Genomic DNA, 20855 nt, shown 5'->3' on the forward strand with positions numbered 1-20855 from the left:
TGCCGCCTCACCCTGCTCGATGACTCTGCTGCGGGGCTGCAGGGCTTCCCGCTCTTTCCGTGCATCATGCTTTGCTTTCTGTTGAATATTTTCCTCTAAGATCACTACCCTGAAATGGTAGAAAACAAAAATTCCTGTGTGCATGCTGAGTGAGACCTTCTGGGCCCGTGGAGCCCACATAGGAATCCAAAGCCCAGGCTGCAGTGCAGTGGCGCTGTCTCGGCTCACTGCAGCCCCAGCCTCCCAGGCTCAAGACATCCCCTTCTTCAGCCTCCCGGGTGGCTGGACCGTAGGCATCACCACCACGCCTGGCAGAGCTTTGCTTTCTCGAGCTGTGGCAGCCACAGGGGAGAGGGAAGGTCAGAGTGTGGGAGAGGAGGCCAGTTCTCTTGGGGCTGGAAATGAAGGATGCTTATCTTTTTCATCTGCTTTTAAGAAAGTAGCATCCTCTACACAGCTGCTGCTGTTGATCAGCAGCATTAGAAGGACCTTTAGGGACATGCCTGAGGCCTTCTGAATATTAGAAAAGGCTGGGTGGTGGCTTCTAGATTTAGAAAGTAGAGGAAGCCAGGGATACAAGAGACAGGCTTTTTCTCTCCCTACAGAATCTCACTTTGTTACCCAGGATCGTAGCTCACTGCAGTCTAACTCCTGGTCTCAGAACATCCTCCAGCCTTTGCCTCTTTCTGTGCAGTTTTCACTGGAGCTGGGGCCTCTGGTTGCGCTGTGGCCTCCTGGGCCTGTGCTGTGGCTGTCTGGTGCAGGCCTCCCTTTGCTGCCTGGGCAGCTTGAGGCCTCAGGGTGTGTTGGCAATTTCAGAAGCATTTCTGGTATGAAGGTAGTCTTCATTTACCTGAAATAGCTCCCAATGTAGTATGCAGACCGTGAGCCACCTCCTCTGTATGGAGGGAGACTTAGGTGAACCTCGCGGGCAGAAACACAGGATGGGCTGGGACAGGCAGATCACTTGAGGTCAAGAGTTGGCGACCAGCATAGGCAACATAGCAAAACACCATCTCTATTTAAAAAAAAAAAAAAAAAGGCCGGGCATGGTGGCGCGTGTCTATAATCCCAGAACTTTGGGAGGCCGAGGTGAGTGGATCACCTGAGGTGAGGAGTTCAAAACCAGCCTGGCCAACATGGCGAAACTCCATCTCTACTAAAAATACAAAAATCAGCTGGGCGTGGCGGTGGGCACCTGTAATCCCAGCTACTCAGGAGGCTGAGGCAGGAGAATCTCTTGAGCCCGGGAAGTGGAGGTTGCAGTGAGCCAAAATCACGCCACTACACTCCAGCCTGGGCAACAGGAGTGAGACTCCATCTCAGAAAATAAAAAGAGAAGAAGAAACAGGGTGGCAACTCTGAGACTCTGACTTGTGCTGTTGGGGAAGGATCCGAGGAGGACTCCAGGTCCATCAGCAGGAAGTATGTGCAGGGCTGGAGGAGGGCCTGCGGTCCCCACCTCGCCCCGGAATAAAGCCTTAGATGGCAGAGAGAGAAAAGGAGCCAAAGGCTGGTCATGCCTGAGAGTCACTGAGTCATAGCGCTGTTGGGCGCGTCCTCCAGGCGGACTGGACCCTCGTGGCAGAGCAGTGCCCCTTGGTGCCAGTTTTCACTGGCATGTTTCTGAGTCTTTGCTAACTTACGGGACTGCGTGTCTGAGTCTGTCTCCAGCCTTCTCCGGGCACTCTCTCTGTCTACACGGCAGTTCAGCACCTGCCGCCTCGCCCTGTGGGGGCGCAGGGCTTCCCGCTCCTTTCCATTCATCAGATTTTGCTTTCTGTTGAATATTTGCCTCTTAGATTACTACCCTGAAATGGTAGAAAACATAAAAATCCCTGCGTGCATGTGGAGTGAGAACCTCAGAGCCCACAAAGGAATCTGAAGCCGATCGATCTGCTCTGGATTAACTGTGTGTCATGGTGTGAATTGACCGTGGGGAGTTCGGGTCCGGTGTGGTGTGTGATCGACAGTTCTGTTCTAGATCCCGGTGGAGAACGCCAAAGTGAGTGAGGAAGAGGAGGAGGATCCGACCTTCTGTGAGGTGTGCGGCAGGAGCGACCGTGAGGACCGGCTCTTGCTCTGCGATGGCTGTGATGCGGGGTAAGGACGGCTGAAAGGGCACACGTGCCCTGCCGCGTGCTGGGTGGGCCAGGAACAGGAGGCACGCAGAGCCTTCTTCCTCCCTCTGTGAAGTCAGTCCCAGCACCCGCAGCAGTGTGGTTCAGTCTTGCGGACCACACACCTCGGGCCTTCCTGTTGCATCCACTCACATCTCCATCTTTTCCCACATTGTGAGGCTGCTCTCGGAAATGCGGGTAAAGCCTCAAGACAGAAAAAGAGAACAGCGAGCCAGGAGGCTATGGGGCCGGCTGGCCAGAGGTGGGGACGTATCCTGGGTCCCGGCCCTTCTATTGGGGAGGAGTGGCTCTGCTGGCGTCCCGTCCTGGGTCCCGGCCTTCCTGTGGGTGGGAGTGGCTCTGCCGGCCTCCCGTCCTGCTTTGTCCCTCACCTTCCACCCTGCTCCTCCTTCCCCCTCCAGTGCACGTCCAGTTAACCTGCACCCGCTGCTCTCCGTGGCACAGCTGGGGATAGCTGGGAGCGCCTTCTCAGGCCTCTGCGTGGCCCTGGCTTCCCAGGAGCCCCGTAACATCGTCCCCTCATCCCTGCTTTGTCTCATTGGCTGTAGGTAGACGTCCGCTTCCCCATCAGCCTCCTGTGAATGGCATTCCTTGTTTATTTGAGTAATTTTTCTGCTGTAAAATTATGGCGAGAGGATTCCGGAAACTTTCCCTTGGGGCATGTGCCCCAGAAGACATTGAAAGAACCAGTGAGGCTGCTAGATCTGGAGCCTTCTCTTGGGCAGAAAGTAGCAGGGTCAGGGTTTGGACTATGGAGCAGCCAGAGCCAGGAGGCCCTGATGTGCTGTGGCTGGAGCCACACAGGACAGGCTCCTGGTGAAGGCCTTTGCTGTGGCCAGTGGTCCTAGTCAGCCCAGCTTTGACTTGGCCTCGACCACAGCCACCTGTGCCCCCACCTGTTGCCTCATTCTTACCCACATGCCCAGGCCCTGCTCCACTCACGCCAACGGCTCAGGACCCCCAGGCCCTGCTCCCTTCACACGCCAACGATGCAGGACCCGCAGGCCCTGCTCCACTCAGAAGCCTACGGCGCAGGACTCGCTGGCTGGCCTTTTGCAGACACTGCAGGAGCTCCTCTGGAGCCCAGGAGGCAGCCGCCACGTTTGTCTTGCTAAGACACCTTTGTCCTCAGTTCACCCTCCTTGTGGCCTGTGGGAGTTCAGGGGCTTGCAGTGCGCTCCACCAGCCCCTCCAGGTCCCACCCCTGGTCGGTCTCGCCTTCTGCTCCCAGCAGCCTGGGTGACTGCCACACCTCTGCTCACATTCGCAAACATCTTGTCTTCCCTCCTTTCTTACGAGCCTTAGCTTAAATCCACGTGTCATGACGGTTTATTGAATGCTCTGCCTTGACAGATCTTCACCTCCTCAGGGTTCCTGCAGTGTCTGCTAACTGCCCAGCATGTGCAGAGTCTGAAGGGCAGGGCTGCTGCCTCGAGTATCCTAGGGGCCTGGTCAGCACGACTCTGGGCATGGTGCTTACTGACTTACACCGTGAATATACACAGAATGCTTAAAAAAGGCAGAAGGGTGCTCAGCACTCCATGCCCATGAGTGAGACTGGTCTTCTTTACCTGTGGCCATGGCCATTCTGGGCATGTGAAAGAAGGGCCTGAGCTGGCCTGGAATCACTGGACATGACCTGAGAGGCCATGGCCGTGATAGCCAGAGGTCTGATCCTGGCCGCCGCAGCCACCACCCTGGGCAAGGCCCTCGTCACAGGCCGGACTGTGAGCCTTCTGATGGCTGAAGGGCAGCTGAGGCCAGATGAGGCTGTCAGTTTTCATACACAAAGCCTCGGCTTCCTGTTAGCTTTTATTTTGTTTTTCACTTACTTTTTCTGAGGCAGGCAGAGTGCAATGACGTGATCTCAGCTCAGTGCGCCGCCGCACCTGGCTAAGTTTGTATTTTCAGTAGAGACGGGGTTTCAGCATAATGGCCAGACGGGGGTGGAACTCCTGGACTCAAGCGATCCGCCCACCTCGGCCTCCCAAACTGCTGGGCTTACAGGTGTGAGCCGTTGCGCCTGGCCTAGTTGTAGTAACTTCTGACAAGGCTCTTGGGGATGTTTACAACGTAATTAAAATTTTTTATTATCCTAAGTTTTACTTACAAATTCAATATATTGATTTTTTTTCCCTATAGTATTGAATTACCTGGCAGATAAAATGACACAAGTATATAAAAACCCCAATGGACCTAAAACGTTAAAGCTGATGAATGATTCTCATTCTTGTAGACATTTCCATACTGCTAATGTTGCGGTCTGCTGCGTTTTCAGTTAAGTCTGACTTAAAAGTTACACATCTATGATTACTTAATTACTCGCGTAAAAACGGAATCACAGGCCGGGCGCGGTGGCTCACACCTGTAATCCCAGCACTTTGGGAGGCCGAGGCGGGTGGATCATGAGGTCGAGAGATCGAGACCATCCTGGCCAACGTGGTGAAACCCCATCTGTACTTAAAATACAAAAATTAGCTGGGCGTGTTGACACGTGCCTGTAATCCCAGCTACTTGGGAGGCTGAGGCAGGAGAATGGCTTGAACCCAGGAGGTGGAGGTTGCATGAGCCGAGATCGCACCAGTGCACTCCCTGTGCGCCGTAGCTGGGCAGATCTTGGCAGCCCTCCTTGTCCATGTGATCGTGTTTAGACTTGCAGCCATTTTCTTCTTCTCAGAGATGAGTGTGGAGGACACAGGCCTGGCCTGGATGTGGATGGGGGCCTGCCGGGTGCAGAGGGGCCTCTGCTTGGGCCTCAGGTGGAGCTGCAGCCTCCTCCAGGACTGCTGGAGCTTGATGGGAGAGTGTGTTGGACCTTTTCAGACTTTGGCCTTCTTTGAAAGATCGCACTGTTCAGTTCTTGCCTTTGCCCTCTGGAGAACTTGTGTAAGAGCAGATGTTAGGATGGGATCTAGTTAGGGTTCTTCACAGCCCCTCCTTCCCACCCAGTCCTCGGTGCTGGCCTGGCATCCTCATACCCCCCTGTCTACCCCTTGCCCCGTCCTTGGTGCTGGCCTGGCATCCTCATACCCCCCCATCTACCCCTTGCCCCGTCCTCAGTGCTGGCCTGGCATCCTCATAACCCCCCATCTACCCCCTGCCCCGTCCTCTGTGCTGGCCTGGCATCCTTATACCCCCCCCGTCTACCCCCGCCCCATCCTCGGTGCTGGCCTGGCATCCTCATACCCCCTATCTACCCCCTGCCCCGTCCTCAGTGCTGGCCTGGCATCCTCATACCCCCCCGTCTACCCCTTGCCCCGTCCTCGGTGCTGGCCTGGCATCCTCATACTCCCCCGTCTACCCCTTGCCCTGTCCTCGGTGCTGGCCTGGCATCCTCATACCCCCCCGTCTACCCCCTGCCCCGTCCTCGGTGCTGGCCTGGCATCCTCATACTCCCCCGTCTATCCCTTGCCCCGTCCTCGGTGCTGGCCTGGCATCCTCATACTCCCCCGTCTACCCCCTGCCCCTTCCTCGGTGCTGACCTGGCATCCTCATACCCCCCCGTCTACCCCCTGCCCCATCCTCGGTGCTGGCCTGGCATCCTCATACTCCCCCGTCTACCCCTTGCCCCGTCCTCGGTGCTGGCCTGGCATCCTCATACCCCCCCATCTACCCCCTGCCCCGTCCTCTGTGCTGGCCTGGCATCCTCATACCCCCCTGTCTACCCCTTGCCCCGTCCTCGGTGCTGGCCTGGCATCCTCATACCCCCCCGTCTACCCCCTGCCCCGTCCTCGGTGCTGGCCTGGCATCCTTATACCCCCCCCCCCGTCTACCCCTTGCCCCGTCCTCAGTGCTGGCCTGGCATCCTCATACTCCCCCGTCTACCCCTTGCCCCGTCCTCGGTGCTGGCCTGGCATCCTCATACCCGCCTGTCTACCCCCTGCCCCGTCCTCTGTGCTGGCCTGGCATCCTCATACCCCCTGCCCCGTCTCCTCGGTGCTGGCCTGGCATCCTCATAACCCCCATCTACCCCCTGCCCCGTCCTCAGTGCTGGCCTGGCATCCTCATACCCCCCATCTACCCTTTGCCCCGTCCTCAGTGCTGACCTGGCATTCTCATACCCCCCCGTCTACCCCTTGCCCCGTCCTCAGTGCTGGCCTGGCATCCTCATACCCCCCCATCTACCCCTTGCCCCGTCCTCGGTGCTGGCCTGGCATTCTCATACCCCCCCGTCTACTCCTTGCCCCGTCCTCGGTGCTGGCCTGGCATCCTCATACCCCCCCGTCTACCCCTTGCCCCGTCCTCGGTGCTGGCCTGGCATCCTCATACTCCCCCCGTCTACCCCCTGCCCCGTCCTCGGTGCTGGCCTGGCATCCTCATACTCCCCCCGTCTACCCCCTGCCCCGTCCTCGGTGCTGGCCTGGCATCCTCATACTCCCCCCGTCTACCCCCTGCCCCGTCCTCGGTGCTGGCCTGGCATCCTCATACTCCCCCCGTCTACCCCCTGCCCCGTCCTCGGTGCTGGCCTGGCATCCTCATACCCCTGCCCCATCCTTGGTGCCGCACCTGGCAGCATGTGCCGTGCTCTCAGGGGAGTCTGCTTGTCTTCTTGCGTATCCGTCTCCTGTCTGTCTTGTGTGAGGCCTCAGCGAGGGCCACACCATGGGCACCTTCTTGTAGGTGCAGGATTTGTGGAGGAATGGGTTTACTCTTGTTTCATCTCATACTTTAGATCCTAGAGCAGTTCAGCACCGTGATTAGTAAGCGTAAGTTCAGTTGACTTCAGGCTCCATTTTCAGCGAAGTGCCAGCTTGGCTCCCTTCCCTTGTTTGTTTTTGCCTTGCTCAGGGCTGTCTGGGGTCTTCGGAATCCTTTCAAGGATCTTGGCACAGACTGCCGAGTCTCGGCTGCTTGGAGGCCACAGATGCCTTGTTGCAGGGCAGCACTTCCCACACTACCTTCCTGGAAGGCTTGATAGAAACAAGTAAAAAGTCGTTCACTTGCAGCAAAGACATCTTCACCTTCTTCACTAGCCTGCTGTGATGGGCGCCGGGTGAAACCCCATGAGTGAGGGTGGGAGAGACGAGCCTCTCTGGGAGGGGACCCCCAGGCAGCGCCTGCCGCAGGAGCTCAGCGTGAGCCACCGTCGGCCGCTGGGTGTGGGCTGGGCCCTGCGTGGGTGTCGAGGTCAGCTCAACTGCTGTCAAGAACCACAGGCTGGGCAGCTTACACCACAGGTCTTCCATTTCTTGGTTTTGGAAGCTGGAGGTCTGAGATAGCAGCAGACTGGCTCCCGGAGAGGCCCCTCTTGCTGACTGACACGCCGCCTCCCCGCTGTGTCCTCACCTGGCCTTCCCTTAGTGCTCCTCTCCCAGTGTCATGCTCCTCTGTAGACACCAATTCCACAACCTCGTTCAGCCTCAGCTACCTCCTTAAAGGCTCCATTTCTTCCTGCTGTCGCACTGGGGGTTAGGGCTTCTACTTAGTAATGTTGAGGGTGCAGGTAAGCCCATCAGAGAAAGCATCGCAGACATGGGTGCAGCTGGAGCCTGCTTTGAGGTCCCCTTGTTGAGAGGTTTGGGGATGGCGTGAGCAGCATCTGGACGCTCTGGCCCCGCTCGCTCCTGTAGGTACCACATGGAATGCTTGGACCCCCCTCTCCAGGAGGTGCCGGTGGACGAGTGGTTCTGCCCAGAATGTGCCGCCCCTGGTGTCCTTGCCGCTGGTAAGGACCCTGCTTCCATCCCAAGGCACACTTAGACCTCTCACTGTCCGCTCTGCCGTCCCAGGGAAGGGCCTCAGGGCGAGGGGCAGCTGTGGCTTGGGGAGGACCTCTAGGGCCATCTGTTGGGGGCTCGTCTTCTCGGGGTTGTGTGTGGGGTCCATTGGCTGGGGGCTTCCGGCCCGCAGGGTTAGGAGCACTACACTTCATGAGAAGCCCCGTGTCCTGTGCACAGGTCAGCCCAAGCCAGGGCTGCTGCATGGCCAGCAGCCGTGGGGGGAGGCATGTGGTCTGTGCATGTGGCACGTCAGCCCTGGTGGTTCTTCCTAGATGCAGGTCCCGTGAGTGAGGAAGAGGTCTCCCTGCTCTTGGCTGATGTGGTGCCCACCACCAGCAGGCTTCGGCCTCGAGCAGGTCGGACCCGGGCGATTGCCAGGACACGGCAGAGTGAGAGAGTGAGAGCTACCGTGAACCGGAACCGGATCTCCACGGCCAGGAGTGTCCAGGTGGGTGGCCCAGCCCCGACGCCTGTCCCAGAGCCCCTGCTGCCCTGTGTGGTCTCAGCGGTGCGGGTAGGCGCAGTGTGGGATCTGCCCAGCCCCCATGGCTGTGTTCATCGGCCTGCTGAGGGGAGCAGGTGAGGGCACCCCAGGGTGAGCCCAGCGGCCCCAGGTGGAGCTGGAGCCTGTGTGCTAAGGGGCAGGTGCTCTGGGAAACCCCCCTTGCTCCCCAGGCCCCATGCCAGCACCACTCCCTCCAGGCACCTGCCAGCGCCTTCCTCTTGCACTAGAGTTGATGCTCTGCTTCAGGTGCTCCCTGCAGCCTCTGTCCTCACAGCTACCTTTCTCTAAGCAGTGGACAAGCAGGAGGGTCTGGGCTCTGGGCATCTGGTATGTGCCCTTGGCAAGCATAACATGGAATTTGGAGTGACTGGGAAGGCTGTTCCTGTCCAGTGCTCTGCCCAGCACTGCGACACCCCCACCACCGTGACTGGTGCTCTCCCTGTGCCCTTGGGATTCTTTCTGTTCCCACCCGCCTGCCCTTTTCCCTCTTCCCTGCCGCGCACCACTGGAACACCTGCCTGTCCCCCACCCGCCTGCCCCTTCCTCATCCCTTCCGCACACCACCCGCACACCCGTGCAGGAGTCTAGTTCTCAGGGCTTGCCCTGAGCTCCGCCCCGTGCCCTTCTCCCTCCAAGAACTCCACTGTCCTCTGTTACTGCCTGACCCTGCCCTCCATTCTGGCCCTGAGCTGGCCTCCCAGAGCCCTCCCGGGCCTGCTGACCTGGGCAGGCCTAGTCTTTCCCCTGCGGGAGCGCTCAGCAGCCTCTGTGGCAGGGGCGAGGAAGGCCGGGCCAGTCTGCTGCTGCGGGGGGCCAGTGGAGGTGTCATGCTTCTCTGGCTGCCATTGTGGGCTGTGCTTTGGGCTCTGTGTGGGGTCTGTGCTGGCCTGGCTGAGGCCACAAGGGCCCCTGATGGCGCCACCCCCTTTGCCTGTAGCATGCACCAGGGCCCCTCGAGTCTTCGTTGCTGGACGAGGCCATCGAGGCCGTGGCCACCGGCCTGAGCACCGCCGTGTATCAGCGCCCCATGACGCCGCGCACTCCCGCCCGACGAAAGAGGAGGACAAGTAAGCCTGGCAGGAGGGACTCTGCAGCCCCTCTGGGGGCCCACGCCGGGGGTCCACTCACCAGTTCCCTCGCAGCCAGGGCTGTGGGCATTTCTCTTTCTTCTTTCTGCAACTTAATCTTCTCAGCTGAAAAGAAAACATGACACGAGCCCGCCGAGGCCGGGAGGTGTGGGTCTGACCTGCAAGTCTGCAACCTTATTGCCTCTGGCATTGTGCCAGGGCGATGCCAGCCTTCCGGAATTGTTCCCCTCTGCTTTTTGGAAGGATTGCTTCCTAAGGTTTATGGAGGCAGTCATGTTATTTTTGCTGTAAGCGTGTGTCAGAATACACCGCTGAAGCTGTCTGGGGCTGGGCTCTTCGTGTGGGCGGAGCTGAGATCCGCAGTTCAGCGGCGTGTCTTGCTCCTGCCCCGCTCAGGTTTCCAGTCTGTTTCTCTGAGTTGTGGTGGTTTTGTCCCAGTGCTGGGTAACTTTGATGACTCGGCTAGCAGAGGTGCACTGTGAAGTTCCTAATCCTCCCTTGAATTGACAGGCAGCTCCTGGGGAGAGCCATCGCCACTGTGGGTTGTCAGGCGCTCCCTGGCACTGGTGCGCCCCTGTGGATTTAGCCCTCAGAAAGAGCATTATCTCTTCCCCCGTGGCGGTGACTGAAGTCACTGTGGACTCATGGGCTCCCGTTTTACTCAGAGTTTCTACTCTGTGATTAGAATTGTGATTATTGAAGCATACATACTTTTTTTTTTTTTTTTTTTGAGTCAGAGTCTCTCTCTCTCTCTCTCCTGGGCTGGAGTGCAGTGGTGTGATCTCAGCTCACTGCAACCTCTGCCTCTGTGTTCAAGCCATCCTCCTGCCTCAGCCTCCCGAGTATCTGGGATTACAGGCGTCCGCCATCACACCTGGCTGATTTTTGAATTTTTAGTAGTGATGGGATTTCACCATGTTGTCCAGGCTGGTGTAGAACTTCTGACCTCAGGTGATCCACCCACCTCGGCCTCCCAAAGTGCTGGGATTTCAGGCAGGAGTCACCGTGCCTGAACTGAAGCATGCATACTTCTTATTAGCTAAATGCATCCACTGTAGCGTGTAGTTCTAGGTCTGACAAATCTAACTTCCACTCCAGCCAGCACAAGCACAGTTACAGACCACGCTTCCGGCCCCACAGCCCTGCGGCCATATACATCCCTGTGTCAGTCGTGCTGGTCCTGGGGCTCCGGAGTACTCGGCGTCTGTGGGTCTGGCGTGGGGGCTCCAGCTTGCTGCTCCTTTTGCTCAGCGCAGCATTCTGGGAATCTCCAATTATCTGTGTCTGTGACTATTACTGAGAAATAATTCATTGCATGAATATACCACAGTTTGTCCTGTCGATGGGTGTTTGGGTTGTTTGAGTGTCAGGGTATTAAGAATAAAGCTGCTATGGCTGCCGTAGCACAGTTCCTTCTGTGGGCAGATGTTCTCATTTCTATGAAATGACATGCAGAGGAGTGGTAACGCATTTATGCAGAGGACTAGAGCGGTTGGCTCATCTGGTAAACGTGCGTTTGGCTCTAGAGAGAGTTGCCAAACCTTTCTCCAAGGTCACTGCGCCAGTTTCTAATCCATTGGCAACACGGAAGAGCTCTGGCAATTCCCCATTCTCTCGGTAACACTCAGAACCCCTGGGTTTTATTTTTGCCTACCATTGGGCACGTGGAGGCGCCTCGAGGATCTGGAGGCCCTTCTGTGAACTCTGCTGGCCCTGCATCCTGGCGTCCGTGCCCAGAGCCAGGCACCGCTGTGCTTTATTGCACTCTGGTGATGGGTATTGGCGGTGGCGTGCGCCTTGTATGGCCTCTTCTGTGGCTTGGGTACTCCTCCAGGAAGCACTGGTTCCTTTAAGTGAGAATTGGAATTCAGAGACCAAATTTAGGTGGTTGGTCATTCATTGTTTCTAGGTCTGACTTTGCGTCCTGCACCCTGTGGAGTTCGGCTTGTTCACTTTTGTGTTTGCAAGGGACCCTGGGGGTGTTCTGTCACAGGGCCACTGTCAGCAGCAGTGGCTGCCAGTGCTCAGGGTTCCCAGCAGCTCACTGACATGGTCCAGGCTTCAGGGCTGGCGTTGCTCGTGGCTGCTTAGATTCTCCGGGAAATGTCTATGAGGAGCAGCTTGCCCTCCCCCAGTGCTTGTGTGACTGGTGGGGTGGCGGCGTGGACAACCCTTTCCTGTGTCTACCAGTTTTAGCAGTGTGGTAAACTCACAGTTTAAATACCTTGGATGTGTTTTCGTGATCTGTGCCTCGAGGGTTCATCTATTCTGTCTGCATTGGTAGCTCCCTCCCTGCTGGGCTTCCTGGGGTGTGGGGATACAGAAATACAGAAATAGGGCGTTTCCTTTCACTTTCCATTGTCAGTGCTTGCTGTCGTCTAATTTAGTTTTGTTTCATAATTTTTCTTTTTCTTTTTTTTTTTTTGAGACGGAGTTTCGCTCTTGTTACCCAGGCTGGAGTGCAATGGCGCGATCTCGGCTCACCACAACCTCCGCCTCCTGGGTTCAGGCAATTCTCCTGCCTCAGCCTCCTGAGTAGCTGGGATTACAGGCACGCGCCACCATGCCCAGCTAATTTTTTGTATTTTTAGTAGAGACAGGGTTTCATCGTGTTGACCAGGATGGTCTCGATCTCTTGACCTCGTGATCCGCCCGCCTCGGCCTCCCAAAGTGCTGGGATTACAGGCGTGAGCCACCACACCCGGCCCACTGTTTCATAATTTTTCTCTTTTTTTTTTTTTTTTTTTTTTTTTTTTTTGAGACAGAGTCTCATTTTGGAGCTGGAGGGCAATGACGCGATCTCGGCTCACTGCAACCTCCATCTCCCAGGTTCAAGTGATTCTCCAGCCTCAGCCTCCCAAGTAGCTGGGATTACAGGTGCCTGCCACCACGCCTGACTAATTTTTGTATTTTCAGTAGAGATGGGGTTTCACCATGTTGGCCAGGCTGGTCTCGAACTCCTGACCTCAAGGGATCTGCCTGCCTCGGCCTCCCAAAGTGTTGGGATTACAGGCGTAAGCCATGGCGCCCGACCCTGTTCCATAATTAGTAAGATATTTAGTGGTACACTCAGGGAAGTCAGGCTCTGTTCTTAGATGCTGCTCATTTCCTTTCTCTCCCCCATAGGGACATGTTCTTTTTATTCTTTTTTTTTTTTTTCGAGACAGGGTCTCACTGTTGCCCAAGCTGGAGTGCAGTGGCATGTTCTCAGCTCATTGCAACCTCTGCCTTTGAGCCCCAAGCAATTCTCATGCCTTAGCCTCCTGAGCAGCCTGTAATCCCAGCACTTTGGGAGGCTGGGGCGGGTGGATTTCTTGAGCCCAGAGACCAGCCTGGCAACATGGCTAAGCCCTAGCTATACAAAAATTAGCCAGGCACGGTGTTGCATGCCTGTAGTCCCAGCTACTGGGGAGGCTGAGATGGGAGAATAGGTGAGCCCAGGAGTTTGAGGCTGCTGTGAGCTGAGATCATGCTGCTGCACTCCAGCCTGGGTGACAGAGCGAGGTCCTGTCTCAGAAACAAATCGATGCCAGTGCGTGTGGTCCCTCTGTACTGGCTCCCTGGGCTTGGTCCTCTGGGCTAGACTCACAGGAATGGGGTGGGAGGGAGGTCCCAGCACAGAGAAGCACAGGCTTCAACAACTTCTCTCTAGGAAGACGGAAGAAAGTGTCAGGAAGAAGGAAAACCCCGTCCAGACCATCTGCAAAAAGTAAAGGCACAGCAACAAGATCTAAGAAACGCCAGCGTCGAGTGAAGAAAAGAAAAGGGACGAGGGTGAAGGTGAGAACTGGCAGCAGTGCCCGAGCCTACCGCCAGCCTCGGCGCCTGCGTGTGGTTTCCGAGCAGGGCTCCTCCGCCTCACTTCGTTTCTGTATTTACTCAGCGATTTGCTGATGGAAATGAACATTTCTGTAGCACAGACTGAAGTGTGGGGTTGAGGCCAGCTGGTTCCTAAGGCACGTTGAGCCGGACACACTGCGGGGTGTGTCCCCAGGAACCTTCCTGCAGCCATCAGCTGGTCAGGGAGCCAGGTGTGAGCCGAGCTAGTGCAGGGCCCTCTGGCAGAAGCCCCCTGGAGTGGAGCAGCTGCGGGTTTCAGGCAGGCCTGCCCAGCCTGGCTCTGAGGAGTGACACGTGTCTGACAGACCCCGTCTACCTCCTCTGACCCACCCTCGCTAGGCCCTAGGAGTGGCCTCCTTCATATATGTCGTGGCTTTTGGTGTCCTGGGCCCTTTTCATCCCAAATCCCAGACCAGGTATTTATGAATATGTATGTTTAGTTGCTCCCTAAAAACTGTCCTTGTTTATAGGGTGGAGGGTGATGTGTTCTGTGTGCACGTGCTTGATGCTCAGCCCAGGACTAAGTCCATCACCTCGTCCACTCACAGACTGCACACTTAACATTTTAATGTATAAAAACCTGAATTGCAGAAATTGTTCAGGTGTTTGCTGAATCTTTTTGTTTTGTTTTTTGAGACAGGGTATCACTCTGTGGCCTGGGCTGAAGTGCAGTGGCGTGATCCTGGTTCACTGCAGCCTCCACCTCCCCAGGCTCAGGTGATCCCCCCACCTCACCTTCCTGAGTAGCTGGGACTACAGGCGCGCTCCACTGCAGCCAGTTAATTTTTTAATTTTTAGTAGAGACGGGGTTTCACCATCTTGGCCAGGATGGTCCTCAATCTCTTGACTTCGTAATCCATTCGCCTCGGCCTCCTAAAGCGCTGGGATTACAGGTGTGAGCACCAAGTCTGCTGCATCTTTATATGAGTTTATACTCAAGATCATTATTCATTTCCTACTAAATAAACTTACATAATACACATTTGTGTAAAACCACATTTTAGGAACGTTTTTGGTTGGTTGGTTGTTTTGAGATGGTTTTTCACTCTTGTTGCCCAGGCTGGAGTGCAATAGCACGATCTTGGCTCACCGCAACCTCCGCCTCCCGGGTTCAGGCAATCCTTTTTTTGAGATGGAGTCTCGCTCTGTTGCCAGGCTGAAGTGTGGTGGTGCAATCTTGGCTCACTGCATCCTCCACCTCCTGGGACCAAATCTCAGCCTCTTGAGTAGCTGGGACTACAGGCACCCCACCACCATGCCCAGCTAATGTTTTAGTAGAGATGGGATTTCACCATGTTGGCCAGGATGGTCTCAATCTCCCGACCTCGTGATCCATCTGCCTTGGCCTCCCAAAGTGCTGGGATTACAGGTGTGAGCCGCCGTGCCCTGCCTCAGGCAATTCTTTTGCCTCAGCCTCTCAAGTAGCTGGGATTACAATCATGCGCCACCATGCCTGGCTAATTTTGTATTTTTAGTAGAGATGGGGTTTCGCCATGTTGGCCAGGCCGGTCTTGAACTGGCCTCAAATGATTTGTCTGCCTCGGCCTCCCAGAGTACTGGGATTACAGGTGTGAGCCACTGTGCCCTAGTTTCAAGGGGTTTTACTGTCAGTCATCAGTTGAATTTTTTGTTTCCCTCTTTGTGAGTTTTCACTGAATGTCTGCTTGTGAAGTCGGTCTGCGGTGGACCTGTGTGGTGTTGGGTCTGCTTGTGGTCATGATGAGTGCGTGGGAAGCCGGTCCGTGGTGGGCGTGTGTGGCGTTGGGTCTTCTTGCGGTCACGATGAGTGCGTGGGAAGTCGGTCCGTGGTGGACCTGTGTGGTGTCGGGTCTGCTTGTGGTCACGATGAGTGTGTGGGAAGCCGGTCCGTGGTGGACCTGTGTGGTGTCGGGTCTGCTTGTGGTCACAATGAGTGCATGGGAAGCCGGTCCGTAGTGGGCGTGTGCGGCGTTGGGTCTGCTTGCGGTCACAATGAGTGTGTGGGAAGCCGGTCCGTGGTGGGTGTGTGCGGCATTGGGTCTGCTTGTGGTCACGATGAGTGCGTGGGAAGTCGGTCCGTGGTGGACCTGTGTGGTGTCGGGTCTGCTTGTGGTCACGATGAGTGCGTGGGAAGCCGGTCCGTGGTGGACCTGTGTGGTGTCGGGTCTGCTTGTGGTCACAATGAGTGCATGGGAAGCCGGTCCGTAGTGGGCGTGTGCGGCGTTGGGTCTGCTTGCGGTCACGATGAGTGTGTGGGAAGCCGGTCCGTAGTGGGCGTGTGCGGCGTTGGGTCTGCTTGTGGTCACGATGAGTGCGTGGGAAGCCGGTCCGTGGTGGGCATGTGTGGTGTTGGGTCTGCTTGTGATGATCATGATCGGTGTGTGTGTGAAGCCCATTGGCTTTGGCTTAATACTCACCCTCCCTCACATTTGCTGTTGCTGATGAAGCCTTGGCGTGGCATTTGTAGAGCCTTCGTAGGTGTCATTCCTGCTTGTCCGTTAATCTTGTTCTGTTATTGGATTCAGAGTGAAGTCACCACTCGTTCCCGAATTGCGCGGACGCTGGGCCTGGGCAGGCCTGTTCACAGTACCTGCATTCCGTCAGTGTTCAAGCCGGCGGAACCCTCCCTGGGGCTGCTGCGAGCAGACATTGGAGCTGCCTCTCTGTCTCTATTTGGAGACCCCTATGAGCTGGACCCCTTCGACAGGTGACCGAATTGGTGATGGTCCTGCATGGGCACCCGCTCCTCTCCATGGGGGCTGTGGCCACAGGGCTCTGAGGTGCACATGGAGGCCTTAGGGTTCATGTCTTTGAGTGAGGGTGGCCGTTCCTCCTATCACACCTGTGTGTATGGGGCCCGAGGTGCACGCGGAGGCCTTAGGGTTCGTGTCTGTGAGGGTGGCCATTCCTCCTGCCGCCACACTTGGTGCAGGTGGGCCTCGTGGAACTTAGAGGTCTGGTGCAGGTCCTGAATCACACGTGCTGCCGTGGCCAGTGCTCGGCCATCCTCCTCAGTGCTGTCTCCCTGGGCTGGGGGTTCTGGGAGCTGGGAGTCACCTGTTCCCTTTGGCCTATGTCCTTCCCTCTAGCAGTGAAGAGCTTTCTGCAAACCCTCTTTCCCCGCTGAGTGCCAAGAGACGGGCACTGTCCCAGTCGGCCCTGCAGTCTCACCAGCCTGTGGCCAGGCCTGTCTCCGTGGGGCTTTCCAGGTGTGTAAGGGCAGAGTCTTCTGGGGAGGTGGGGGCGGCAGTGGGGCAGCAGCTGGGGGCTCCAGGGTGTGGCCATGACAGCCTGGGTGTCCGTGGTCCTGGGTGGCCTCAGCACCTCCCCTCAGCCGTCACGCTCATCAGGGAGCTCTGGCCTAAGGCAGTGCTCAGCCTGTCCTGCATGGAGGCCACGGCCTGCCTGTGAGCAGGGACTGGAGTTGCTGCAGCAACTCCACGAGGTGGCCCCTCTGCCCCCACCCCAGCCTGAGAGCCACCAGCACAGGGACCCCGCCTCACGCAGGAGCAGGGGCCCTGGTGAGTACGGCTGTTATCAGAGGTCACCTCTTGGCCAGTTCTGTTTTGGCACAAGAAAAAAATTAACCCAGAGCAATGGAACAGGTAAAGATGCTTGTCTGCCCCTCCCGCCTGATGGTGCAGTGTGGCCAAGGCATCGGAGGTGACTTCTCCCAGAAACACCTGGTTTCCCTGGTTTCACCTGGCTGGGAGGTAGGGCTTCCTCCTTCCCTCTGGGAGGTCTGTTGGGGCACCTCTTCTCAAAACAGCATCTGGAGCAGGACTGTGGGGGAGGCACAGGCCCAATCCAGCCGCACTCTCCCTGACTCCCGCCTGCTGCAGGGCTCTGCCTTGGGTACCACCCCATGGGCCGTGAGAGGCAGTGATAGCAGGGCCTCGGGTCTGTGCCCACAGGAGGCGTCTCCCTGCAGCAGTGCCGGAGCTAGACGTGGAGGACGAGCCAGTGCCCGACCTGCTGGGCAGCATCCTGTCAGGCCAGAGTCTCCTGATGCTGGGCAGCAGTGACGTCATCATCCACCGTGATGGCTCCCTCAGTGCCAAGAGGGCAGGTGAGCGCCTCCCCCCACACAGCCACCCACTTCCTCCTGACACAGCCGCCCACCTGACCCCAGTGCTCGCCCCAACATGGCCATGTGCCTCCCCCTGCACAGCTGCCTCCCTCTGGGCTTCTGGTCCTCAGCCTGCTCCCAAGGGCTCAGCCTGTGTCTCAGTCACAGAAGATGTAACTGAAGTGGGGGGACCATTGCTCAGCCATTTTTCTCCATTGATTTCCCTTGAGCAGTTTCCCAGTTAGCCCCGAGTTCTTACTGAGCCCCACAGCTGCAGGGTATGGCCCCTAGTGCCTGGGTAGTATCATTTCCTATCGGGGCACTGCCCTCCCCTGGTGAATATCGTGTCCTAACGGGCTCAAGCACTGCACGTTGTCATCCACAGTGTGGCTGTTGGAAGCAGCTCTTCCTCCAGGTGTGGAAAGGCAAGGTGTCCACCTCAACAGGCAGATGGGAGTTTAAAGCGCACGACCTCACGGAAAACCAGTTGTGATAAAAGTTAAACCACTAGCATTTACGAAGAGCGGGTGGGAAATGATTGCCATTGATTTTTTTTGTTTTTTAGCTCCAGTTTCTTTTCAGCGAAACTCAGGCGGTCTGTCCAGAAGGGAAGAAGGGTCCAAGGACTGCCTGCGGCCCAGAGCACTGCCCTCAGGGAGCCTGGCTCAAGGCCCCTCGGGAAGCAGGCCACAGGGCACAGGGCTGAGCTGTCAAGGCATCCCCGCCCACACGTCGGGGGCGCCTGGGAGGCTGGACTTCTCTGCAACCCCTGGGCCGGTTCAGGCTCAGAATTTGTCAAATGGGAGTGCGCCTGGCGTAAGACACAGTCACAGCCCCCGGTTCAGCGGCACCAACAAGCATACTTTGCCCCTTGCTTTTGCCACGTCTAAGATCTCCAGCAGAGATTCTAACCCCCCATCTCGCAGTGCGGTGCCAGGGCCTCCCCTGAAACCAGCACCCAGAAGAGTGGACATCTCCGAGCTACCCAGGATACCAAAGATCAGGAGAGACGGCAGCGGCGGCAGACAGGCCACAGCCCCGGCCCCTGGGCAGAGCATCGAGATCCCCAGCGCTTGTATCAGCCGGCTCACCGGCAGGGAGGGCACCGGGCAGCCAGGGCGAGGTGCGCGGGCAGAGAGCGAGGCCAGCAGCAGGGTCCCGCGGGAGCCCGGCACACACACAGGCAACTCCCGGCCTCCAGCCCCCAGCTCCCATGGCAGTTTGGCCCCACCGGGATCCTCAAGAGGGAAAGGGGTTGGGTCGACCTTTGAGAGCTTCCGGATCAACATTCCCGGAAACACGGCGCATTCCAGCCGACTCTGCAGCCCCGGCTTCTGTAACACGTTCCGGCCCGTGGACAACAAGGAGCAGAGGAAGGAGAACCCCTCGCCCCTCTTCTCCATCAAGAAGACAAAGCAGCTGCGGAGTGAGGTCTACGACCCCTCGGACCCCACCGGCTCTGACTCCAGCACCCCCAGCAGCAGCCCCGAGAGGTCCGGCCCCGGCCTCCTGCCCTCTGAGATCACGCGAACCATCTCCATCAACAGCCCGAAGGTCCAGACGGTTCAGGCTGTGCGCTGCGTCACCTCCTACACGGTGCAGAGCGTCTTCGGGACGGAGCCCAAGCCTCCTCTTGGTCCATCCTCCACCGTGTCCAAGCTCCGGGGCGCGGTGGCTGCCGAGGGGGCCTCTGACACGGAGCTAGAGGGGCCGGGCACAGAGGAGCCCATGGAGAGCCAGGGCCTGGCTGCCCGGGTGCGGAGGCTGTCCCCCGCAGAGCCCTGGGAGGACAACGATGGGGCGTCTTGCAGCACCTTCTTTGGCTCTGAGGAGCGGACAGTGACCTGCGTGACAGTCCTGGAGCCGGAAGCCCCGCCCAGCCCAGATGTGCCGCAGGCAGCCACCCACCGGGTCGTGGAGCTCAGGCCCCCTTCCCGGTCCCGCTCCACGTCCAGCTCCCGAAGCAGGAAGAAGGCCAAGAGGAAGAGGGCATCCAAGGAGCACCGGCGGACACGCTCCAGGACACGCTCCGGATCCAGGGACAGGAGCTCGAGGTCAGGGTCGCCGTTGGTGGACGAGGAGCGCCTCAGGAGGCAGCGGTCCAAGGCCAAGAGCCGGCGGTCCTCGAGCGACCGCTCCAGCAGCCGAGAGCGAGCCAAGAGGAGGAAAGCCAGGGACAAGAGCCGGGAGCACAGGCGGGGCCCCTGGGGCCGCAGCTGGAGGACGTCCCGGTCACGCTCGGGGAGCCCGGGCAGCTCTTCCTATGAGCACTATGAAAGCAGGAAGAAGAAGAAGCGGAGATCAGGGTCCAGACCTCGGGGAAGGGAGTGCTCCCCTCCGAGCAGCCTGGAGAGGGTCCGGAGGCACAAGCAGCAGCGGGAGCGCAGCCGCGAGCGGCTGGACCGGAAGGAGACTGCGGCACGGCCCCGAGACCGGAGGAAGCGGAGGTCCCGGTCGCCAAGCTCAGAGCACAGGGCGCGGGAGCACAGGCGGCCACGGTCCCGCGAGAAGCGGCCCCGCAGCCGCTCCCGGTCCCCAGAGAGGAAGGGAGCCATGAGGGAGGCATCCCCAGCGCCCCTTCCACAGGGGGAGCCAGTGCGGGAAGATCTCCCAGCCAGGTCGCCAGCCTTGGTGGAAGCTCGTATCTCACCAGAGGCGGCTGTGGCCGACCATGTCCCCCTGCAGGCCCCCCCTGTCCTGGAGGTGGCGGCCGAGTGCGCGCCTGATGACCTGGATTATGGCGACTCCGTGGAGGCGGGACACGTCTTTGACGATTTCTCAAATGAAGCTGTTTTCATGCAGCTCGATGACATGAGCTCGCCACCTTCTCCCGAAAGCACAGACTCTTCCCCGGAGCGCGACCTCCCACCAAAGCCTGCATTGCCCGCAGCCAGCCTGGCCGCCATCCAGAGGGAGGTGTCGCTAATGCACGATGAAGATGCTTCACAGCCCCCACCCCTGGCAGAGGACCCCCAGGAGCTGTACGTGGCTGAGAAGACTGAGGCGCCCAGTTCCCTGGGTGTGGCGCCCGTCGGGAAGGAGGACGGCCCTACCATGAGTGCAAGGGTGCAGGAGGCAGCCAGGCCTGAGGAGGTGGTTTCGCAGACCCCCCTGCTGCGGACCAGAGCCCTGGTGAAGCGGGTCACCTGGAACCTGCAGGAGTCGGAGAGCAGCGCCCCTGTCGAGGACAGAGCCCCCCGTGAGTAGGGCCTCGGACCCCATTGAGGACAGGGCCCCCAGGGAGTCAGGCCCCGGACCCCCCTGAGGACAGAGCCCCCAGAGAATAGGGCCCTGGACCCCATTGAGGATAGGCCCCCAGTGAGTAGGGTTAGGACCCCGGCCCCTGTCCAGGATAGGCCCCCCCCAGTCAGTAGGTTGTAGGGTCCTGGTCCCCGTCCAGGACAGGCCCGCAGTGAGTAGGGTGTAGGCCCAGTCCCCATCTAGGACAGAGCCCCCGGTGAGTAGAGTGTAGGGGCCCGGCCCCTGTCCAGGATAGGCCCCTAGTGACTCTGA

At 58.3% G+C, this 20855-nt stretch overlaps 1 protein-coding gene across 6 annotated transcripts in view; it reads left to right on the forward strand.

Moving 5' to 3' along the window:
* The window catches only part of PHRF1 (PHD and ring finger domains 1), a 38130-nt gene that overhangs the window by 13430 nt on the left and 3845 nt on the right, over positions 1-20855 (forward strand). For 4 of the 6 annotated variants that reach the window (XM_064370271.1, XM_012456081.2, XM_012456082.2 and 1 more), the window contains exons 6-14: positions 1985-2103; positions 7712-7806; positions 8134-8309; positions 9304-9433; positions 13107-13234; positions 15799-15980; positions 16363-16482; positions 17188-17342; positions 17908-20541. In XM_064370271.1, coding sequence (XP_064226341.1) covers positions 1985-2103; positions 7712-7806; positions 8134-8309; positions 9304-9433; positions 13107-13234; positions 15799-15980; positions 16363-16482; positions 17188-17342; positions 17908-20541 — 3739 coding nt within the window. The remainder of the gene's footprint in view (positions 1-1984; positions 2104-7711; positions 7807-8133; positions 8310-9303; positions 9434-13106; positions 13235-15798; positions 15981-16362; positions 16483-17187; positions 17343-17907; positions 20542-20855) is intronic. The other 2 variants (XM_012456083.2, XM_012456084.2) reach the window with 1 other exon arrangement.

The sequence above is a fragment of the Aotus nancymaae genome, unplaced genomic scaffold (assembly GCF_030222135.1).
Source record: "Aotus nancymaae isolate 86718 unplaced genomic scaffold, 86718_ANA_hifiasm-v0.15.2.pri h1tg000106l, whole genome shotgun sequence".
NCBI lineage: Eukaryota > Metazoa > Chordata > Mammalia > Primates > Aotidae > Aotus > Aotus nancymaae.